Source organism: Chrysemys picta, chromosome 8, assembly GCF_011386835.1.
Source record: "Chrysemys picta bellii isolate R12L10 chromosome 8, ASM1138683v2, whole genome shotgun sequence".
NCBI classification, from domain to species: domain Eukaryota; kingdom Metazoa; phylum Chordata; order Testudines; family Emydidae; genus Chrysemys; species Chrysemys picta.
The window spans coordinates 60,965,506-60,989,920 of NC_088798.1; the positions used below are offsets into that span (position 1 = coordinate 60,965,506).

A 24,415-nucleotide genomic window follows, 5' to 3' on the forward strand; every position below is an offset into this window, starting at 1 on the left:
AAGCGCCTGGATCAAGTCCGCTTGGCGCTCCATAATGCTTATCAGCTGCTTCGTGCTTTGGTGCTGGCACTCTGCATTCTGCTGGTGGAACCTCCTTACCTCTCCCTCCACTCCTGCGCTTTTTGATTACTTCATGCAGCATGTCGTCTTTGCTTCTATGTGGCCTCTTCCTAATTCTTTGGAGTCTTTCGGCCGGTGATAACACGTATGGCTCAGATCTCAAGGTTGCATCTGTAAAGGCAAAATGCAACGCTTAACAGAAGCAGCATTGTTAACACCAGACAGAGCAATGATTCGCCCGTACTTAAAGACAAGCACAGTCTACACAATAGCAGAATTTGCCCATCCCAAAGCGAGCATGCGCAACCCACAGGAACCCCAAAATGGTGAGTAAACACAGGGTCGATGGGAACTGATTTGTTTCACTGCTGTACTGTCCTTTGGGGTTCTGTGCCTTGGGGAGAGCCAAGAGCTGAACACTGTCCCCACATTTTCCACAGGAGTTCGTCCTGGAAAATATCTCGCTGCTGAGGGTGACCTGGGAAGCAAGGGAAGGGCTTCTACTACAATGTGGCTTCTGCCCTGGCCCCTCTGCAGCTTGCCTGTGTGCAGCAATGGTCCCCCCGCCCCTCACGGCACAGTGGCGCAGACATGTTAGCCTTACTGGGACAAAGACCACAGTGGCTCTCCCATGAAACCTGCGCAAGTGCATTGCCCAAGTTCTGGATGAGACCTTTGAAGAGATCACTGAGGCCGATTACCACAATGTGAGAGAGCACATCAGTGTCCTATTATGCATCTAGGCATGCACGCAGCCCTTACCCTCTTCGCCCCAAGAGCCCGCACTGAATAACTTCCTTCCCAAAATAAAAGCCGCTTACCGGGCACGTCTTCTGGTGTTTGTCCTTCCCCAAGCACTGGCCACTGTGACAGGCTACCTTCCTCCTGGCTTGAGAACAGTTCCTGGCTGCATGCATTTAGGGATGCTGGGGTGTTTTACTCCTCCTGCCTTGTTTAACCGGGCTCTGAAGTGTCCATGGTGGTCGTCGGAGTGGAGGTGGGGTCACCCCCCCAGTATTGCGTCTTTGTAGAAACGGCAGGTCGCGGGGGCAGCACCGGAGCAGTGGTTTGCCTTGCGGGCTTTGCGGTAGGCATTCCACAGCTCCTTCACATTAACCCTGCACTGCAGTGCGTCCCGGTCATGGTCCCTTTCCATCATGTTCCTTGATATCTACCTGAAGGTATCGTAATTCCTGCAGCTGGAACTGGACAGCTTTCTCCCCCCAAACACTGATGAGGTCCAGTACTTCGCCATTGCTCCATACTGGGGATTGCCTGGCATGGGGAGACATGATCACCTGGAAAGATGCTCTGAGAGCACTCCACACCTTGCTGAGCAAGGGGATTTTCAAAATTCCCAGAGAATTTAAAGGGTGGGTCGGATGGTCACCTGAGGGCAAGTCAAAGTGATGACCAGAGTGGCTAGAATAGGCATTGTGGAACATTTCTGGAGGCCCATCAGAGCGCATTAACAGACCAGGGCATCCACACTAGTGCCGTGGCGCTCCAGCCAAGGCACACCAAGCATTATGCCTCTTGTGGAGGTGGATTACCAGGAGCGCTCTAAATGCCTTGCCAATGTGGACGCGTCGTAAGAGTGCATGGGGCTGCTTTAACGCGCTCTAACTTGCAAGTGTAGCCATGCCCTTAGCTGTGTTGACTTTGAGCTGAGAGCTAGACATCCACAAGGAGATGTCAGTGAGAGAGGCACAGATTTTAATTTGGAGAGAAGGGAGACAGATCTGGTGTAGAATTGTACATCTGAGAGTCACCAGCATAAAGATGGTAGTTTAATGTGTTTTGTAAATGAGATTATCAAAAGTTAAGGTGTAGAGGGAAAAGAGAGGGAGCTTTATGGAACTCCCAGAGTAAGTTGGAGGAACTATGAGGCAGATCCTCTTAGGGAGCAATTGGAGTTTGTAGCATGGCCTTATTTGTTTACCAATGTAGCTGTTAGTTTTTTTTTTTTTAAAGTCAATTTTTTTTATGTTGTTTTCAATCTCACTCCTGAAATGAGTATAAATAATGAGAGTTGGGGGCAGAGGAAGACTGCAATACTTCACACTCATATATAGGCCTCTTGAATTTGATGTAGTTGTGTAAAAACAGGTCAAGGTTATTTTATTGTTGACTGGTTCTAGCAGTTTGTTAGCAAAATATTTATTAGAGAAACATTTTACTATAGATTTAAAGTTCTCTAGATTTAAAAAAATTGAATGTGGCTGTTTCTGGGATGTCAGTTCTGTTTTCCAGAGAAAGTCTGAAAAAGTGGAGTTGGTGAAAAGCAAAATGCTCCATCATGATCTAGCTCAGGCATTGCTCTTCAAAAAGCCACTAGAGGATGGTAACTTAGGTTACAGGCCCAAGAGTAACAACGTGTAAATCTTGTGCTCCTTGAGTACAAAGAAGTTTTGATTAATTCTGGGGTTCTCTGCATTTCCACAAATAGGTAACTGATCTCTTTAGGATTAAAAATATACCGTGCTTCACAAATTTGTTTTATCCTTGTATGGGGCCTATGCTAATCTTCTCTTTATGTCCCATCTGAAGAATATATGCTGCCAAAGCAAGCATTACGAGGTCTTGGATGGGTTTTTTGCCAGTTTTCACAGACATCTCCATTCAGCCACTGTCTCATTGTCTATCCTATTGTGGTCTTGTAATTATATTATGATAGTGTTGTGATATCTGTGGTATCTCTATGATGTCACAAACAGGATTATGACTTCACTGCAGGATGAGGCTGATGGGAGAACTCACTGAAAAATGAAGTTTAAAAATAAATGGGAATTCAAAAAGTTACTGACATTAAATTGTCTTTTGTAGATAGGACTTGTTTGCATTTGTTGCAGTCTGAAATATGATGAAGAAATTACTGTGGAAACAAGATGTTTTTTAGGATTTCTTAAATTCAACTCTTTATTGGCTGCTGTGCCAGTGTTGGTCAGAAATGGATGGTTAGATTATAGTACTGTACCAAACTGGTGATGGTAATTTTTTACGTTCTGCAGGAAAAGGGGCTCTTTCTTTTTGTTTTCTTTCTCCTTTAATATTAAATAGTAATTATTTCTAGAGAGTAAGGTGCAGGTTCTAGAAATTTGGTCTCTGGGAATAATTACAATATTTATTAGTAATAGTTTACACACACTGCTTTTTATCCATAGGTCCAAAGCAGTTTTGAAAGTGTAAGAATCTAATTATCCCTATTTTACAGCTGCTTTTTTTAACTTGTGAACCTGCTGAAGGAAGTTAGAAGTTGAAGACATGCAAACGGGATGAGCTTGTCTGTCTCTCCATAATTGCCATCATTTCCAGGGTGATCAAATAGCAAATTACACTGGCTGAACTGTAAAACTCTTCCCTATCTTGGATTAGCTGCATGAGGCCCAGGACAGACCTTACCAGTGCTGTAAGTCTGCACATGCACACAAACCACTTTATTTGAGCAAATTATTCCTACCCTAGTGGGATGGAGGAGAGTCCCTTGATTGATTGATTGATTGCCTGGGAGCCACCAGGATGTTCTGATGATAAAAACCATATAAGTATTTAGCTGAATAGGTGTGTACATATAAAATCAGTTTTAAATTGTTGAGCTGTCAGCATCTAGTTTTCAGACCTGCATTTTCCCCCATTGGAATTAAAATTTGGTTATATGTATTTTTAGACAACAGCTCTTCAAACTCCAACATCTACTTTTGGGGAGGACAGATGTTTTATTTACTGTTACTTCTGCTTTGGAAGGTTAATGGATGGAGTTCTTTTGACTATTGACCCATAGATCTAATATCTTTTCTCTGAAAAGGTGACTTTTTTTTTCTTTTTTCTCTTCAGCTACTTGGCTCCTCCCCACCCTCTTCCCCAACTTCAGCCCTAGTGCATAACTGCTAGTTAGAGGCCCATATACCTAAATTGCAGTTGCTTGGTAGGAAAATGTGTGCACAACAAGGTCTGCTGTTTTAGAGGTATGTGAAGATCCTCTAGTTGCAATGAAGGGATGTAGTTCTGGACATCCCCCTCTCTTTTCCCTAACCTCTCCTAAACCATGTGCACTTAAGCTAGTGACATGTAGAATTTTTTTCAGGCTAATGACCTGAGAATCTACTCTACGGATTTTTTTTTTTTTTTTTTTTTTTTTAAGGATTGCTCCTTTCTTTTAAATAAATTGTAGAAATACAGAGTCTCTACCATAAACTGTGAAGCTGTTATGGCCTGCTAAATTAACTCTTGTATACTTCATTGAAAATTTACTGACTGTTGGCTTATAAAAATGTTTTATATCCTATAAAGAGTACTGTAGCTATTCTATATTAAAATGTACCCAACTTTTATATATATATATAATATAAAATACATACACCACAACAGATGTATAAAGGATGTAAATGTTCTTCAGTTTTAACCTTTGGTGGCAAGGAATAGTCTTGTGGCTGAAGCACAGGTCTCACAGGTTGGGAGGGGGAATGAAGTTCTAGTCCCAGCTTTTACCCAAGGTGTCTCAGTTGAAGTCATTTAACCCATCTAAGCCTCAGGCTTCCCCACTTGTAAAAATAAATTGGTTCTTGCCTCTCAGGATGTTGTGAAGCTTAATTCATTAATGTCTGTAAGGGGCTCTGAGATCTCTGATAGGAGGTGCTGTGGCGGTGTAAGGGATTTTTTATGTTCTTAGAAACTAGGATGTTTCAAGTGCAGGCTAATGTCTTGTCCTTAACAGGTCTTTGTTTTTGCTAAAATATTTTATTGGCTGTCAAACAAGTGACTTTTTTACATAATGCGGAGGTATGTGTCGAGAAGGGGAACTTTCTGACTTTCCCATTCCAGTTAATGGGAGTTGGTCTATAGAGGGGAGGAAGCCCTTCCTTGTATATTGCAGCCTTGATATGTAATTGAAGGTAAAGAAACTTCAGCCCTAACTTTGATTGGATTGTGTGAGTTGGAATTGGCATTCTGGTTTTGTACATGGTTTTATGGTTTCTTTTTTAGCTTAAAAATGAAACATAAGTGTGCACAAACAACTCTGCATTGAATGAGAGTTTATCTAATACTCTGCAAATTGTATTTCATGTGATTTACTGTGCAGTATCCTTTTAAGGGTGGGGGAGAGGATTTTTTAGGCATAAACCACCTGGGTTTTGCGGCTTTTTCAGGACTTGCTTTTGTCACAGAACTCTGCCGCCTTTTAGGTAGGGGTGTGTGTGTGTGTCTATACATATAAAGAATGAGGAAGTGAAGCACTCAGAACGTGCAGTCATTTGACTAACACTGTGTGTACGACTAGTCCAGAGAGCTTTTTCCTCCCTTTCATTGGTCTTAAAATACAGTAACCACACAGTAATATCCCAAGCATATTTGTGATGGTTATGGAGTTCCACAAGCGAAGGTAAGAATCTCTTCTCTTAGCATCTCCTCTTTGTACTCTTCTCCCACCTCCCCCACATCCAAAAATTGTTTGTGATCAGAAGTAAGCTTTCATTTTCAGATGCTATTCTGCAGAACTGGGTGTGGAAACATTGTGTAACATAATTTTCCCTTTTCATGAATGTTGCAGTTGGCTGCTCTGTGCGTTTTTAAAAAAGAAAAAGCTGCACAGTTTTTTGAACTGTATCTAAATAACCATTTTCTTCTGGCTGGTAAAGGAGTCAGGTAAAATATTTATAATTTCTCTTTACCCTTTAAAAGAAATGTAAGGTTTTTATAAGACTTTTTTAAAATGATCATGAGGGGAAGTGAAAGAAAATATTGCAGTGCATTCATAATACTTTTTACTAGATAGGCCAAACTCAGAACAGTTCTGTTAACGGATAACTTATTTTAATGTAAAGTGCTGGTGAAAAGTGAGTCATTGACAGGCTTGTAGAATGAAGTCCTCTCACCTTGGGTCCTACATGACCGTAGCAGTGCAAGCTCCCCCATATTGTTCTCCTACTACGTTGTAGCCTTGTCCTGGAGGGTCCAAAGACACTGGTTTATTCTGTAAGCTCCTTAAACCCTTGTTCTCTGTGTGCTTGTGGGGTCTGTCTGATAACTCTTTCCCACTGGGAACTGGCCTGAGACAAGCAATTCATTTTGCCTGAGCCACCAACTTGTATTTATTTTTAATAATCCTGAGTGTAGGAGGAATATAATAATTGAATAATCCAGAGGATCTGCTCCACCAACTAAGGGGAAGGTGTAGCAAAATTCATGGGTTTTCCATCAGGTAGATTTATCAGAAGTTCCCACAACATGGGATGAATAAAGGCAACAGGAAACATACCTGGAAAATTATTCTTCAAGTGGATAGAAAATATAGTTTGACAACCTTATCATCTTCCCTTACCTATGCTACTGTTGAGGAATAGCAGTTTTCAAAGTTAATGCCATGTTATTAACTACTTGCAAAATATTAAATTAGAGTAGCCAGGAGCTGTGTCCATGTAAACCAATGAAATGTTAATTAGGATTTTTGTGGGGTACAGAGTTGGACTTTGAACTGGCAGTGAATAAGAGTATTTCTCTCAAGTTGATTTGCAGGATCCTAGTTGAGCTTGGGGATTGAGCCTTATAGATAGAACCCCTGTATTTTGCAAATGTGAAATAAACCTTTATAAAATGAAACTCTGCTCAGGTTTGGCTCAGCCACCGCTCCATCATGAGGGGAGTGACTGGTTAAATTTGAGGGAGTGGCATTGTGACTTGGCACAGGGTCTCATTGCCCTTTGGGTTTGGCTGGCCACTTATCCTTCATGATGGAGGGGCAGCAGGGCCAGACTTGAGTGTTGCTGCAACTTTGTGCACCAGGTTGCAATGCCCAGGCTGAGTCTCATCAGACAGGAGTTACAGCTGTCGGGTGAGTGTGGGGTGGATTTTCTCTCCAGCCTCCTTCCCCCGGGCCTCCATTTCTCACCAAGCTGGGGCAGGACCTATCCGCCCCCCCCCCCCCTCCACCTTCAGGGTAAAAATCTCCCCCCATCAAACCACACACAACTATTTTAAAAAAAAATAAAAAAATTCCATGAGCTCTACTTATAGATCTCCAGTCTCACCTCATTCCTATTGTTGGAGTGGAGAATCAAGCCATGAATTGTTGAGGCATTCCATGGCCTCTAGCATCTGCTTATGTTTAAGGCAGGCCCCGAGCTATGATGAACAATCTTAGGTGGCAACATTTGTTAGTAAAGACTAGGAAGAACTATGATAAACTCTAGTAAAAAGTGGTAATTGGACAACATCAAAGCTGGTGAACTTCATGATAGATAGGAGCAAATCACTGTATACCAGAAGGAATAATTTGAAACAATTCATATCCAGTTGGCTTATGAATCTGTTGTAACCTCTTGGCAGTGGGGAAAAGATCCAAAAGTCTGCTCAGTGACCAAAACTAAATAATTGAGATATTAGGTTGTACTAAGGGTTAGACAAAAGTATTACACTGTTTATAGCTGCACTGTGTACACTGGACAGGTGGTCTCACACCCTGAATACTTCATTAGGTTTTATTTGCTTCATTTTAAGAGACCCAGCAAAAATGGAATGGAAAAGATTTAGGAGAAAGCAACAAAAATTATTGTAGAGACCATGGAGAATTCTCTATAAAAGATCAAGATGATGATGATATTATTAAGACTAAGGAAAATTATTTCGCTTGGAAAGGAAAAGATTATCAAGATGTTGGACATGGTATATAAAGATTAAGCTCTTTGTATCTGCAGATCATGAAAAAGTGAGTAGTAAGATCTGGAGGCACAGACAGGGAGCCCAGGAAGCTTGCTGTAAACTCTGTTTAACTTTCACTAAAGCTTTGAGTTAGTGATCAGAGTATAGAATAATATGGTTTGAGTGGAGGTACTGAATGGAAGTACTGAAATATTCAACAATCTCTTCATTCTGGGCTGCTGTTTTTCTTTTCTTTTGTTTGAATCCAGTATCCCTAAGTAAATGTAGTTGTGGGGGTCCAAGGAATCTCGTGTCCTTCCATGCACCCACTTTCTCCTCTTTTGAGGATTGCACCTGTTCTACTCTTGAATGCAGTTTTACTTTTTAAACTCTGGTGTAGAAGCATGAAACTGACCAGAATTTCCTTCTATTCTGAGTTGGTTCTGCTTTTTCTGGTGCTGTACAGCAAGAGCTTTGGGCAAGAACATTAGAACAAGTATGATTCTAGTCAGGAGCCAGAGATGCAAAAAAGAAAGATGGTGTGAGGTGAGTCCATGAAGGAGGGACAGACACACAAGGGTGGGACCATGCTCATCAATAAAGTGACATTGCATCTGAGTTCATGAGGAAGTTTGGGGGCTGGCGGGGAAGAGGAGAGTAAAGCTCACTAATGTAACTTGCTAGGAATCACCTTGCCCCAAATGAAAGACCAGCAGATTGCCAAGTGAGCTACCTCTAGCTCTTTTCAGCTACTAAGAAGGTCACTGATGTGTGGCCTTTCAGGGAAAGTAAAGTGAGTAGTCCTGGAAACCGCATGATGATAAGAATAACTCCATGCAGCCTGCACTAGCGCTCTCCAACTCTTGTATTTGGTGGAACATGAATTTCAGTCTGAAATCCATTTTGTAGTTTTTGATATGCAATGCTTAAAGTCTTTATCTCCTGCTATCACTATTCTGATTACTTGTGGTAAAGAAAGGCGAGACCAAAATAGAGCCTGAAGAGAAACTGGCAGAAATAAGATGTTGAGGATGTGGGTCGTGGGTGAAGAGAATGCATAAAATCCATATAGTGGAAGACTGAGAAAGAAGGGACTATACTGAGTTTTAGTAGGAAATTTGTACAGTAATTCCTCGCTTAACGTTTTAGTTATGTTCCTGAAAAATGCGACTTTAAGCGAATCCAATTTCCCCATAAGAATTAATGTAGACGGGGGGGGTTAGGTTCCAGGGAATTTTTTTCGCCAGACAAAAGATATATACATACATACACAGTAGTATAAGTTTTTTTAAACAAACAGTTTAATACTGTACACAACAATGATTGTGAAGCTTGGTTGAGGTGGTGAAGTCAGAGGGGGGGATATTTCCCAGGGAATGCCTTACTGCTAAATGCACCTCATGAGCTAGCACTTGGCTGAGCCCTAAAGGGTTAACATGCTGTTAATGGAGAGAGGGGAGACAGCATGGTACAGAGAAACAGACACACCCTGTGTGTGTGAGAGAGAGAGATTGCCCCTTTAAGTACGCTGACCCCACTCTTAAGTACACTGCCTTTTTAAGTAGATCAGCAAGTTGAGACAGCAGCTACTACCAGCAAGCTCCCTCCGTTCTGAGCTCTGTCGTGTCCCCCGTCTGTCGTCCCCCCCCGCTCTGTGAAAATAAGGTACAGTACAAGAGCAGGGGGAGGGGGACACCCTGACATTAGCCCCCTTCTTCCTCCTCCTGCACAGCAAGCAGGAGGCTCCTGGAAGCAGCTCCAAAGCAGAGGGCAGGAGCAGCACATGGCAGTGGGGGGAGGGACCAGTGAGCTGCCCAGCAATTGATAGCCTGCTGGGCAGCTGCTGCACAGGGAACTTAGGGGAGCGGGGAGCTGATAGCGGTGCTGCCGGTCCACCTGGCTCCAAGCCCCAACCAGCTAGCTCCAATGGGCTGCTCTTTCTGCAAGCAGTGGACAAAGCAGGCTGCCAAACAACGTTATAAGGGAGCATTGCGCAACTTTAAACGAGTGTGTTCTCTAATTGATCAGCAACATAACAACGTTAACTGGGGTGACTTTAAGTGAGGCGTTACTGTATATGAATATTTGTCAAGGGCTTCTGTGCATGTCCATTTACCAGATTTGTTGCCTCTGGCACTGAGCTGCACAATTGTGTAGACAAGCAATATCCTTGGTGGGTGAAAGTGCTGTGCTGACATAGTTGGCTCTGTAGAAGGGAATGCACCCCCAGCCACCTTAATTCCTTTGTCATAGCGAGCTACAGAACAGCCTGGTATTCACGAGCTAGTTATAGTGTTGTTTGTTTAATTATACTGTATTGTAAAGGGGCCTTTCACCTTAGGTTAACTCTGAGGCTGTGGTAAGTCCCAAACTCCACATGAGGTTAAAAAGATGGGCATCTTGCTGAGCTATCTATTTCAAGATAGATACCCACATTAGCTGTCTTGTGTGCTTGAGAGAAACCAACATCCTATCCCAGCGCATGATGTGCTGTGCCTTCACTCCCTGACAAGGAAGAATAGACATGCCCTTGGCTTTCTTCAACCTGCTGTTTCTATCACTCCTTTGGGAGTAAGAAGGCCAGTCTTTGTGCTGAGGTCTTCTGAAAAGAGACCCGAGACATGCCCTGTTGCTCCAGTCTTGGTGCTGCCCTTGATGTTATTGGGCCCAGGAAGTATCTCTCCAAGACAACAGTTGGCTGGGGTCAAGCTTCCCATCTGTCACCATCCAGTGTTGCAAGCTTCATCCCCAAAAAAGTCTCCCATATTGCGCCATCGGCACAAAAGGTTGTTCCATGTCATTAGAGTTGACAATGCTCTGTGCCATAAGTGAGATGCAAGACTCCTGAGTTTCTGTTGAACCAATTAAGCAGGGTGGATTGATTTAAATCAAAGCAATTTAAATCACCAATTTTAATAATGGTTTAAATCGGCAAGCAGAAAAACTTGTTTTAAAGCATCAATTTTAATCTCATTTTGCATTTGTACTTTAGTTACTTTCCGAGAAGCTGATTCTCATTGATTGTTAACCATTAAAACATGTTGATTTGCAACTAATTATAGCCTTTACACTAAATTTGGTGCTTTTTGCTATCCAGGAGGGTATGCTATATATGAACACATTTAAGCAATTATATAGCTTAACTTATATTTATTCAGATGCTTAATTTTTTTACAATATTATGTTGGAAATTGGTGAAGGATGTACATGTATCTCTTTACTAGATACAATTTTTATTTATGATTTGTGTCAAGCTCTTTGGAAATTCAAATTCAACTAAATGCACAAATATCATTTTAAAATAGTTTTAGTTTAATAAAAAGAACATTTTACATGTGCTGGATAGATAAGAAAAATGTTATCAAAATGCTTTTCCAGATAAAAATAATTATTAAACCAAGTATTCTGTGTAGTTAGTAGATGGAACTGCTTGTTTTTACATTACCATGTCCTTCAAGATTTTAGAATTAGATCTCATCCTCACCTTGTTTTTATTCGTAGCGTGGAAGAGGACAAGCTTTTCTGCTTTTTTCACCTCCCAATTGATTTCTTAACTTTGAATGAACTAGTCACTGAAGTGAAGTAGTTGAATAAACTGAAATGAAAATAGCCTCTTCTGCAAGTGGAGAAAAACTGTTGCTGTCAAAAACTGATTTAGCACTTCAAACTCTGGTTCTAGGTGCTTTGCCAGTGACTTCAACCAGTTCAGTAGTTTGACTTTCTTTAAAACTTGCCAGCACACATGTACTGCTTATTTTTAAATTAATGTAAATTATTTTAATTATAATTTTAGGGCTTTTAGTATAGGTTGCCATAATTTCAAATAGTTTATTTTAAAAAAAATCATATTTTAAACAGAAAAAAATCTAATTTAAGTTAATTTTTTAAAAAATCAGATTTAAAGATTTTATCCACCCTGCTACTTGGGGTAAGAGAAAAGAAAGAGAACATTCAGATCCTTAAAAGGATTCTAAGGAGAGAGAAAAAAGGCATTGTTTTCCTTTATTACCACTGATGAATGTTGCCTTTGGTGCTTCCTTTCTAGTCTTGGCATATCATTTGGTTGGTACCCCTCCTCAGCGCCAGGCCTTGGTGCTAATTAATTTAGATACTTTACCAGTGCATATACCACCAGTCTCATTGCGATCACCTTTCTTGACCAGGGGAACAGCTCTGAGCCTTTTGGCTACTTTTCTGCTGCTTGACTCTGCATAGGGTTACCATCCGTCTGTATTTCCCCGGACGTGTCCAGCTTTTGCGTCTCTAAATAGCCGTCCGGGAGGAATTGGTAACAAAGTTAAAATGTCCGGGGGGTTTTTCTCCCTGGCCGCCCTCCCTCCCTCCCTTCCATGCAGAGTGCGGCTGCTGATTGGGCGGCTGGGCTGATTGAGCCACTCCCATTGGCCTCCAGCAGCCAGAGCCTTCTCCTGCTCCCCCCTCCCTCTGTCTGCAGCCCTGTGTAACACACAAACCAACCCACCGGGCAGCGTGTTTTGCCTACACGTGGAGCCAGAATGGTAAGGGGAGTCCGTGGGGGGGCAGTCAGGGAGCGGGGGAGTGTTGGATGGGTCCCCGGCCTCCACCTGCCACCCCCGCCCCTGCACGTGAGCCTCCCCCTCCCTGCCTGCCTCTCCCTTGCCTGCTTGTACTGCCAGAGCCAGCAGCAACTGCTGTCTGCTGCCATCGGGTCTTAGTGCCCACCATCCACTAATGGGAAGACAGGCTGCCCTTACCCTGCTCTTCCACCCTAGCCCTGAGCCTCTCCAATGCCCCAAACCCCTCAGCCCCAGCCCTCATCCCCCTGCACCCTAATCCTTTGCCCCAGCCCTGAGTCTCCTCCTGCATCATGAACCCCTCATCCCTAGCCCTGAGCCCTCATCCCCCCGCACCCTAATCCTCTGCCCCAGCCCCGAGCCCCCTCCTGCATCATGAACCCCTCTTCCCCCCCGCACCCTAATCGTCTGCTCCATCCCTGAGCCCCCTCCTGCATCATGAACCCCTCATCCTCTGACCCACAGCCCTCACCCCTGCATCCCCTCCTATCCCTAAACTCTCTCCCAACCCCCCTCCCCCCTTCCCACACACCTCCTCCTGCCCTCAAACTCCATCCCAGAGCCTGCACCCCTCACCCCCTCCTGCACACCCACCCCCTGCCCCAGCCCGGAGCCTGCACCTGGCACCCAAACTCTATCCCAGAGCCTGCACCCCTCCTGCACCCCAGACCTCCTCCCCCGGTCCCAGAGCCTTAGGCAGGTGTGTGTGTGGGGGGGAGTTCTGGGCACCACCAAAATTTCTACAGCCCTGCCACCCATGCGAGTGGATAAGGATCAGAGCAGTCAGGGGACAGGTAAGGTCCTAGGGGGGCATTTAGGGTGGGGGTTCTCAGCAGGGGGAAGTCAGGGGACAAGAAGCAGGGGGGGTTGGGGTTCTGAGGGGGGCAGTCTGGGGATGGGAAGTGGGAGTGGATGGGGGCGGGGCTAGGGTGGGGCTCCCCCCAGTGTCCCCTTTTTTTTTTGATTGTGGAAATATGGTAACCCTAACTCTGCACAACAGCATTTGTCACAGGTCTTAATCTGAAATACCCCCAAGGAAGAGGGGAATTTCAGCTGAATTTTGTAAGTGATATTGTACCAGCCTTCCAAAACTAGTATGGAAATTTACCAGCAGAGGCATAAAGTCTGCTTGCCCACCCTTTACCATGATGATGAAAAACAAGTATATGTTTTCCTGTCCTGTTCTAGACAAGTGGAAGTTGGGGGGATTGCAGCTTTGCTTCCATGGCTGTGGTTAGACAACTTTATCTGTATTTTATATTTCCTCTTTTGCCTACTGGCATATGTCAAGTCAGCACTTTCCTTGTGGGCAATCTATCAATTCAAAGTCTTTTTGCTTAGGCTGATTAGGAGCCACCCAAGTGTTTTCCTTTACTAGCATATGTATATTTTCTTTTTCTTTCAAAACTCTGCAGTCTGGCCACGGAGATGGGTGATTCCATGGCTATATTCTTAGTGTGGAAAAATGAAAGTTTTGTATAAGAACCTTGTCAGGACAACTGATAAATGTTACCTGTTACTCCAGTTGTCTTAGGATAGCCAGGATCTTTAAAAAAGTACAGGAGTCTGTAAATATGAAAAAAAGTAGAATACAGGATAGGAATATGAATGCAAAATGTCCTATTGTTTCAAGTGTGAATTTTAATACTGTTTGGGTTGCATTCTGGAATGGACTCGTGGTTAAATCCCTTGGTAGAGAAGCCATTGTTAAAATAGTATCATCCATTCCATTACAAGTCTTTTTTTAAAACTTTCTCACTGTCTAGGGAACAACTTTTGAGCCTGAAATTTCTCATGTTTAGTTTAATGCCATAGATTTAATTTAAAAACAAACAAACAAAAGCTATAAAATAACTTGCCCATATTGTTCTTGAGTTGTATACATTATTTTGGGAAATGAATTCTTCTGGCTTCTTAAATTTCACTTTTTTTCATAGAATATCAAGGTTGGAAGGGACCTCGAGGTCTAGTCCAACCCCCTGCTCAAAGCAGGACCAATTCCCAGACAGATTTTTGCCCCAGATCCCTAAGTGATCCCCTCAAGGATTGAACTCACAACCCTGGGTTTAGTAGGCCAGTGCTCAAAGCACTGAGCCATCTCTCCCTTCTGCCCCCTTTTGATGGAAAGGACCGTCAAACAGCTGGCACTTACATGTTCAAACTTCATACTACTTTATGGGAAATAGTGCATATATTAGATTTCACTTACTTTTTGTCTTGCTTCTTGCTTCTCTTGGAATCTTAAGAAAGTATAGTGATACCCTACAAAAGCTGGCTTGGTTAACTAAGCGTGACTCTACAGATGTCTGAGATAGATGTACAGACAAATGATAGGAAGCAAATTCCCTGTGATGTTTGTATGGTTCATGTGAATCAATGATTATTTTTCGTAGGTTTAATGATATGCTAGTCCTGTAAGAAGTAGAACAATTTGCTTTGCATGTCTGTGTTACTAGCAGGCTTGTTTTTCAAGGACTGATGGATGAAATAGAAATATGTTTATTCTGGGGCATGGAGGTTATTTTAAAAACAAGTTTCCAAATTCTCGCTCCATAGGTTGGTAAGGTTTTGGAGTTTGGCATAGGCAAAGCCTCCAGCTAGTGCCTTGTGGTGTTCAATAACATCCTCATTAACAGACTGAGTTGTATTGTTTCCTATCCACTCCTCCTTGGCTGGTACCTCCTTGGTACCAGATAGTGGCAACACTTTAAGGCTTCAAGTGTGGAGAAAAATGTGACCCTTCTGGGATGTACACAGTTGTTAAACCTTTTTTTTTGGTCTGAGTGCTTGCAATGGTATGATACTATTGACTGAACCAGTCTTCTTCATATGTGATACTGGTAGTCTTGGCCATGGTTTAACTGGTAACTTTCTTTGATCAGGTAGGATAGTTGTGAACAACAGTTACACTAAACTCTGGGACACAAACTTAACTAAGTTTTTCAGACAAAATATATTTTGATTAGTTGTGAATGTTTTCAGAGTATCTCTGATTAAAACAGGTTCTAATTTGGAGGCCATTAGTCATGTCTCCCATTTAAAACTGTGTACTTTTTAAGTAAAAATGCCCAACTTACTAATGTTTGACAAATGGTTCCTACTCAGCATGCATAGTAACTTTCTATTTGAATATATTCTAGCAAACAAGTATGCTTCTTCCTGATTGAAGGGAAAAACCAATGCAGTGAGGAAATGATTTTCAAGGTTCCAAGGAGTAATTATAAATCGGGAGAGGAAGGGGGAAAATATTCTTAGAAAAATACTAGAGTTGTGTATAATAGAAATAAAAAGTTCTTTTTGAAAATCCTGTTTAGAATGGAACTAAATCCATGCAGTCACACTGGCTTTTGATAAATTTTGGTAGAAGATCAATTTCAGACTGAAGACATTTGTTGTATCTCGTTTACAGTGCTTTTTCCGTTATAAAGATTACTCTAATCATTTGTTCTTATTCATATTTAGTCTGTTACCTTGTTTCTCATAGCATACATGATGCAGTTTTGTTTATTTTCTTCTGTTTAATTTTTTTTCACAGCAAGGGGATATTTTATCTTATACTTCCTTACACTTATCAGCATTCATTTCCTCTTTTGGCATTCAGATCATGATGTGATGTAACAGAACCTAGTAAGAAAGACTTCCCAGGTTATATTTCCTTGAAATATTTAAATGGAATCTGTTAGAGCAGTAGGAAGCATCTGTGCTGCATTTCTTAAAATACAGAAAGGCCCTGTGTTGTGGCAATGGTTCTTTCAATGAAGAAGGGTTGGATGTGCCTCTCTTGGAACTACAGTAGTCACTGTCCCTCATTGTGGTCCAGAGTTGGCTTCCTGAAGAATCCTCTTTTCACTGCCTCTCAGGGTTCGTTGATTTAGTTCCTAAGGCCAGGGACACACAATAAGGATTCCCTTACTTGCAGCATACTGTCTCCATCAGTCTGTAGAACAGTTGTAACCAACCCATGGATTGCAATTGACTGGTTGATCCTGGAGCCTCTGCCAGTCGATCGCCATCTCTGGGCCGCTAAAAGTTCAGCGGGACTCGGGCAGGCTGCCTGCTGTGGCCCCACACTGCTCCTGGAAGCTGCTGGCACGTCTCTGTGGCTCCTGGGGGGGAATGAGGGGTGGCTTTACGCGCTGCCCCCAGCACTATCCCCACATCTCTAATTGACTGGTTCCTGTCCAACGGGAGCTGCAGAGTCGGTGCTTGTGGGCGGGGGCAGCGCACAGAGATCTGCTGCCTTTCCTCCCCACCCCCCGCAGCAGAGACGTGCCAGCAGCCAGTTGCTTCCGGGAGCAGTGTGGGGCCATGGCAGGCAGGCAGGCAGCCTGCCTGAGCTCCGCTGCACTACCAGCTGGGAGCTGCTTGTGGTAAGCACCTCACATCCTCTCCCATGCTCCAGCCCGGGGCCCCCTCCTGCACCCAAACTCCCTCCCAGAGCCCACACCCCTCACTCTCTCCTGCACCCCAACCCCCTGCCCCAGGCTGAGCCTCAGCCTGGAGTCCCCTCCCACACTCCGAACCCCTCGGCCCCAGCCCAAAGCCTATACCCCTTGCCCAAGCCCAGTAAAAGTGAGTGAGGGTCTCATACACCTCGCACCCCCCTCTCCCCCAATCCCTTGCCCTTAGCCCCTTCCTGCGCACCGCACCCACTCTCACACTCCCTCCTGCACCACTACCCCGGCCCTTCATACAATTTCCCCACCCAGATGTGGCCTTCGGCCCAAAAAGTTTGCCCACCCCATTCCAGACCAAGGCTTTTTCTCCAAATGCATGCATTAAGGTATTGCATATGTGTTAAATGACCAAATTAGACGACATTTTTCCGTAAGGGTACGTCTATACCCAGCCGCTAGTTCGGCGGCTGGCAATCGAACTTCTGGGTTTGACTTATCGCGTCTTGTCTGGACGCGATAAGTCGAACCCGGAAGTGCTCGCCGTCGACTGCGGTACTCCAGCTCGGCGAGAGGAGTACCGCGGAGTCGACGGGGGAGCCTGCCTGCCGCGTGTGGACTGAGGTAAGTTCGAACTAAGGTACTTCGAACTTCAGCTACGTTATTCACGTAGCTGAAGTTGCGTACCTTAGTTCGATTTGGGGGTTTAATGTAGACCAAGCCTAAGTGCGGTTTTGTGTAACCTGGAGAGCGTCTGTATATTGATTTGCTCAATTTGTTTTTCATGATCTTTATCTTTCTTTGCAAATATCAATTTATCCAGCTTTATTCATGAGGTAGATATAATTATTCCCATTTTTACAACTATGTAAAAACTGAGAGGTTTATGTGACTTGGCCAAGGTCAGGGCCAAGCTGCCAGTAGAACAGAGGTCATGACTCAAAGTCCCCTGTTCTAAATACTGAATTGCACTCCCACTTCAACTAGGCCAGTCCATCTTCAAGAATTCGATTAATAACATAAAGGATTTAAAATACCTTTTGCAATACAGAGGGCTAACTTCATTTTTCTCTTTCCTTCCAGGATATGTTTCCCACTCTGTGCTGGCTGTCTGTACTTACAGAAGATATTTAAAAACAAACATTTTTGTCAAAGATTTTGATTCCAGTGGAATCTGTGCTTTTGATTTTGTCTTGTGAATTAACTTCTGAAACAATGCCTGTACAAGCTCCACAATGGACGGATTTTCTCTCCTGCCCAATTTGCACACAAACTTTTGATGAAACGATCCGGAAGCCCATCAGCTTGGGCTGCGGCCACACTGTCTGCAAGATGTGCCTCAACAAGCTCCACCGTAAGGCATGCCCCTTCGACCAGACCACTATCAATACAGATATTGATCTCCTCCCTGTGAACTCAGCCTTGTTGCAGCTAGTGGGTGCTCAGGTAACAACGCACATTTTTCTTTTTTGTTCTTTCTTAGTTTTTCCTTGCATTTTTTTAAGGCAAGAACAAGTGAATGAAAATTGTGGGACTAATGATGGTTGCTAGATGGGTGTAGAGCAGAGAGCCATGGGTACAAGAGTGGAAAATATAGTGAATGCTACTTTCAAGTTTTCATTTTTCCATTGGTCTAGAAAACTAACACTTGATGATGATAGACCTTCCAAGGTAGACTTTTAAACATGACTGCTGGGTGTTGCCGAGTGTGTTGGGAGGCTTTCAGGTGAATTGATCAGACAGTAAAGGGACAGGTGGTGATGTGTGTGTTTTTAAGAGGAAACTTTACTGACTTTTGCTTGTGCTTTATTTTATTTTAAATCCTTCACCAAAAACAAAATCCTTTTTGATGAGATGGAAAATTGCAGAGTCCTGACCACTTAAGTATTAAAGATTCCATGGCAATCTTGGCTAGATTTAAGGATGTTAAAGAAATTCTAGCTACACTGTAATTGATTTATTGCTGTATAGTTTCAGTTGGATGAGGTATTTTAGAAAGGAAGGATGGCCTTGTGATTAAGGCACTGGATTGGGTTTCAGGAAATTGGGGTTAAATTTCTGACTCTCTGTCAGACTTCCTGTGTGAATTTGGGCAGTTGGCTTAATTTCTCTGAGCCCCTGTTCCATACTTGTAAAAGAGGATGCTTTCTTTCTCTCCATCTCTTTTTAGATTGTGAGCTCTTCAGGGCAAGGACTGTCTGTCTCCATGCATATTTACAGTGCCTGGCACTATGAGGTTGTGATCTTGGTTGAGGCTTCTAACCATTGCTGTAATACAATAACTGTTCTTAACTTTTGTCCTAAACATCAAGGAGGCTACCACTTTGCCCTAGTCTTTCTCAAATGCAGGGCACGTTGACTATTTAGAAAAAAGGCATTTGAGAGAGGCTACAAACACTTTGAGCTCTTTCATACTGAAAGGGTGTGTTCTCTTGGGCACATCTCCACAAAACTGAGCTGGGCTCAACAAAACATGTTTATGAAGTGTGTGTCACTCAGGAGTATTCTTGACAGCCTTCATAGTCTAATACTGCGCTGTTCTGGATTCCACTTCCCAGTTAACACTCTTTGCTTGACCCTCCCCCCACTTCTTGTAAATCTTCTGAGTTTCAATCCCTGTACATCTAATGGCTCTAATGTCTTAAAAAGAGAAGCATGAAATCCAGAAAGCTGAAGTTTAATTGTAGTAGGAAATGATGCAGGAGACACTTAAAACTTGTATCTGGGGAAAAGGAGCCCCTTCTTTCAGTTTAGTACTTTTGTAAGGGATTACCAATTTATAACTGTTTGTTTTCTTGGGTTCATTCCTGCATGTGTTTTTAAAAATAATAATTTTAAGAAGCAAAACTATTTTAAGGGGAGTAAAAGTAATGACAGGATTCACTTAAAGCAAATGGGTCACTTTGGCCTGTTTGTGTACCAGCATCATTGGTGAAGTAAGTAGAACATTGTGTTTCTGGGAATAACGTGCTAACTGATATAGATACAGCCCAGGCATTAAAAGAACACTGGGGTATTTTTTTGTTATACTTATTATGCGTTTGTGGTGGTAGAGAGTATAGATTTTTGTTGTTTTGTTTTTGTTTTAAAAACTTAAAATAGAGAAGAAATTCTTAAGGTGGTCAAAGTGGTTTATTTAAGTATCCCTTCAGTGCTTACTCTGATTAGCCATTTTAAATATCTACCAGACAGGTCTTTTGAGGTTGTGTAGTCCCAGCTTCAACATACAGTCTCTCTGCCCTCCTGCTTTTTTCTGTGACACATGAAACTGCAATGTGCACATTCCAAACAGGTGACATCAAATGGCCAAAGTAAACTAGAATCCACATGTCAAGCATTAAGTTTCTTATTCAGTCCAGTTCCCAAAGGGCTAAGTATAGTTCCATGCACTAGATGTAGCAGGAATGAATGTGACAACATAGCAGGCGGGGTACACATAACAGATAGCTTTCTCTTCCAGATTAACGCCCTCTTTCTCCAGAGGTGGATTTTTTTTAAGTGTCATCAGTTAAATTGGTTGTATAGCAGGCCATGTCAGAAAAATGAAATGCTGTGTGTGAATGTAAAACTTTGTATGTTTTCACAAGCCCTGTGGAAGACAATAAATGGGTAGAGTTCTACCCTCTTTGTTCAGAATGAAGCATTATAAAAGCTTTACTGCATGCAGTTCTTTCAGCGTTTTGTGTTTAAAAGAACACGTGCAAAATTGAAGTACAGAAATATTTAGAGAGAAAGATGTGCAACTAGAGAGCTCATACCATCATATTTGGAGGTGTTGCATTGAAATTCATCATTAAGTTGAGCTCCTTTAAGAGGGAATTCTGTGCTAAGGAACACTGCCTGGCACATTTCCTGAACTTAAAGCTTTGAGCAGTGTTTCTTGCCATAAACCAAAATGTGCATCTGTTTGAAAGGGGGGAGGAGTTAGAAGGAGAGAAAGGGAGGCTGGCAGCTGGAATTGGAGAAAACTTGCTATGCCTTTGCTTAGTATATCTTTATTCTGTGCAATTAAACTTTTTTTTTTTAATATGACAGTTACTGTAAAGCAGAGGTCCCCAAACTGTGGGGCATGCCCCCCTAGGGGGGTACAGAGAAACATTCAGGGAGCACAATGCGGCCCAGGCCATCCCCCACAGAAGATGGGGAGTGAGTGCCGCCCAGCTACCGGCCCCTGGGCTGCAGCTCCGTTCCTGGTTCCCCACCCCCCAGCCTCAGCCACCTTACCCCTTGTCCAAATCCAGTGGCACTGAAACATTTTTAATAGCGGGGATGCTGAAAGCCAGCCCCCTTACCCCTGTCCGTGTTCTCCCCTCCCCCAGCTGGGGCTGGGAGCAGAGCCATGTCTCTGGGAGGGGGAGACCTGGATAGGGGTAAGCGGGGTCAAGGCTGGGGCCAGCAGCTGAGGCGGCTGCAGTACCCCCCACACCCTTAGTACCCGTGCCTATGTCCACATCTCACCTCGGGAGCTGCAACCCCAGCTCAAGGTGGGTGGGGAGCACGGATGGGGTAGGTTGGGGTGTGACGCTGAAAAGTTTGGGGACCACTGCTGTAAAGGATGAGGCTGATACCCCTCCTCCAAAACAAAATTTTTTAATTATCAATTCAGAATCTTGTAGTTGCTCTCAGCCTGTATGAAATGTATCCTTAGCATTCTTTTTCAGGCCCCACCCCATATATTTCATCATAACCAACTTCTGCCTGCAACTGCAGTTGCTTGTGCTTATGGACTACATTCCAGTGTCATTCTCAGTATTATTAATTGTAGGGGAAGATTCATGGAAAATAAAGGCACATTTAAAGCACCAAAATATCCTTGATATTTTGCCTTCCTTTCCTTAAACTAACTAGCTCTCTTGTAGCACTATTACACAAGACTAGTTTGTATTTTGAGCCCTGGTGGGTTTGGGGAGGGGATGGTGAAATGAGGTGATAGAATATTTTGATGAAGATGAAAATAAAGTCATGCTTCAGTGCTATCTATTTTGAGCATCTAAAGTACTTTGCAAGCACTAACGAATATAGGGTGTCACTCACTTTATTCACAAAGTGGTGAATTGCTAATTTTGCAAATGGGGAACTCGAGGCACTCTGAGCATAAGTGACTTAGGGCTTGTCTACACTGGCAATTAACAGCGCTGCAACTTTCTTGTTCAGGGGTGTGAAAAAAAACACACCCCTGAGCGCAGCAAATTGCAGCGCTGTAAAGCGCTAGTGTAGACAGTGCATCAGTGAATGTCTACACTGAAGCATTACAGCTGTGCCGCCTTAACGTTTTAAGTGTAGACTTGCTCTAACTCAAGTTTCCCTCAGTATGGGGCATTACACTGTCTATCAAACTGCCAGGTTATCTCTCACACATTTAGCAGTTACTTTGCAAAAAGTAAAAGTAAAATAAACTCTACATTTCAAGCTGAGCTTTCCAGTGGAAAGGGGAGAAACAGAGATTGAACATCTAGGTATCACTTAAAAAAAAAAATCTTGGATTTAAAATTGTTCATTGTGTAGCTTTACTTGCCTTTGGGTAGCTTTTTTATGTTCGTTTTTTGTTTGTTTTTTGTACTATTTGGGGCTGGGGAAAGCTTTCTGTTTGGTTGCCTAGACAGTCCTGGTCTCTCACTAGACCAGTTCTGCTGTGTATAGCATTCCTAACCAATGCTGTGAATGCATGCTAAATCTACCCCGATTCAGGATAATAATCGATTGCTGCCCGCTGTGTTCCTGTCTCACGCCTATTCCAAACCATCTTTCTGCTATATGTAACAATGTTGTTGCATTTCACGTTGTGCCATAGTCCCTAGATTGAGGGAAGCAGAGTTAAATGGAAACATGCACACAGTAATCTTACAGTAAGGATGCTGTAGAGTGCTAGCCTCAGCACAAATGTAGATAGATGCACATGGTTAGACCTAGACGTGTTCTGTTTGGGTACTTTCCCAGACAGAAGCAGATTGTTACAATGACATAGGCTTTGTGAGGGAAACATAGTATTAAAATGATGATTAATATTGAAGGTGTTGGTTAAACTGGTGTCTAGAGATTTGGAAGAAAGGCAGTCTGGGGTCGCTCTTATTGTAGCATTTTATGGTAGTGACCACTGACTAAAGTGGTAAAAACATTTCATCCTAAAGCCCTCTTTCACTCAGATATGAAGGAAATTGTATGAGAAAGTTATAGCTAAGATTCTTGCTGGGAGAGGAGGAGGTAGTTTGCAGTTCCAATATAATAGTAGGTTTCAGAGTAGCAGCCGTGTTAGTCTGTATCCGCAAAAAGAACGGGAGTACTTGTGGCACCTTGGAGACTAACATGTATTTGAGCATAAGCTTTAATATAGTAGTAGTAGTCTGAGGAAGCCTGGAGGCCAGGATTGAACTTGTTTTTAAAATTTAACTTGTCTTCTCAAGTGTGTGCGCACGCACATTGTGGTGGTGGGGAAATATTAATTTTAACCTTATCTGGAGGAGATGACACTGTTCTGCGTAAACTAGGAGAAGTTCAGCTCTATAAAACAGCTTAAATTTTTTTTATTTTAACCACCAAAAAAAAAGTAATGCATTGTGAATGTTATGTAACTAAATACCTTTTTTGAATGCAAATGCAAACTTAAGTTGAGAACACATCATATTGTCAAAAATATTTGTGGACATCAGTATGATTATACACTAAAATCTCATTCAGGTTTAAAGATCCTCCCCAATAAAGAAACTGTATCAAAGCCAGGGAAAAATTTCAGTGTCCTGTGGGTGGTTTTGATTTCTGATGAATTAGCTGAAAAAAGAAATGAATGCCGCCTCCTAACACTTTAAAAAAACAAAACAGCTAACCGATTGTGGTATTCGACTAATCGCTTATGCTGATAGTGGTGTGTGTACACGTAGCACAAAGTCGCTAGTTGTTTACTGGGTTTATAATCTGGCCCTTTTTCCAAGTGTGGCCTGATACATGTGCTGTTATCATTATCTCCCTAAACTAAAAATGACAGTAGCCCTAAGTCAGTGCTTCTCAACCAGGGGTACATGTACTCCTCGGGGTACACAGAGGTCTTCCAGTGGGGGTACATCAACTCATCTAGATATTTACCTAGTTTTACAACAGGCTACATCAAAAGCAATAGAGAAGTCAGTACAAACTAAAATTTCATACAGATAATGACTTGTTTATACTGCTCTATATACTATACACCGAAATGCAAGTACAATATTTATGTTCCAATTGATTTATTTTATAATTGTATGATAAAATGAGAAAGTAAGCAATTTTTCAGCAAGTGTGCTGTTACACTTGTATTTTCATATCTGATTTTGTAAGCAAGTAGTTTTTAAGTGAGGTGAAACTTGGGGTACGCAAGAGAAATCAGACTCCTGTAAGGGATACAGTAGTCTAGAAAGATTGAGTCACTGCCTTAAGTGATCCAAGTTAGGGGAGGAAATAAAGCAATTACATGCATTAGTTTGTGTGCTTCATCTTAGGCCCAAGTCTAATGTGCAGTGCAGCAGTTTGACCATTTGACTTTCTATAGAAAATTTTAGAGCAGCCAAGTCCTCAATGTGGATCTGCAAATACCTGCAAACCAAACCAGCTGGTAGGTCTAATTTTAGGCCTACTAGCTTTGAGTGTCCCTTTCTAAATATCTTGCTTTAGCATCAAAAACTGATCACCAGTACATATGAAACTACTGGTGTGTTGCTTTAATATCTGATGTACTAGCTGGTGTTCCAGTAAATTATAAGTCTTCTGCTTTTATCATTTCAACCACTAAATCAAAATGGTTGTTGC

At 42.6% G+C, this 24,415-nt stretch overlaps 1 protein-coding gene and 1 non-coding gene across 16 annotated transcripts in view; one reads left to right on the forward strand and one right to left on the reverse strand.

The window, feature by feature from the left end:
- RC3H1 (ring finger and CCCH-type domains 1) overlaps positions 1-24,415 on the forward strand; it is a 96,471-nt gene that overhangs the window by 38,707 nt on the left and 33,349 nt on the right. For all 15 annotated transcript variants that reach the window (XM_005304230.5, XM_005304233.5, XM_042851248.2 and 12 more), the window contains exon 2: positions 17,726-18,088. In XM_005304230.5, the coding sequence (XP_005304287.1) occupies positions 17,858-18,088 (231 nt within the window). In that variant the 5' untranslated portion in view covers positions 17,726-17,857. The remainder of the gene's footprint in view (positions 1-17,725; positions 18,089-24,415) is intronic.
- On the reverse strand, positions 2,531-2,634 carry LOC112059338 (U6 spliceosomal RNA). The gene has a single exon (XR_002888608.2). It is a non-coding gene; the product is annotated as a U6 spliceosomal RNA (small nuclear RNA).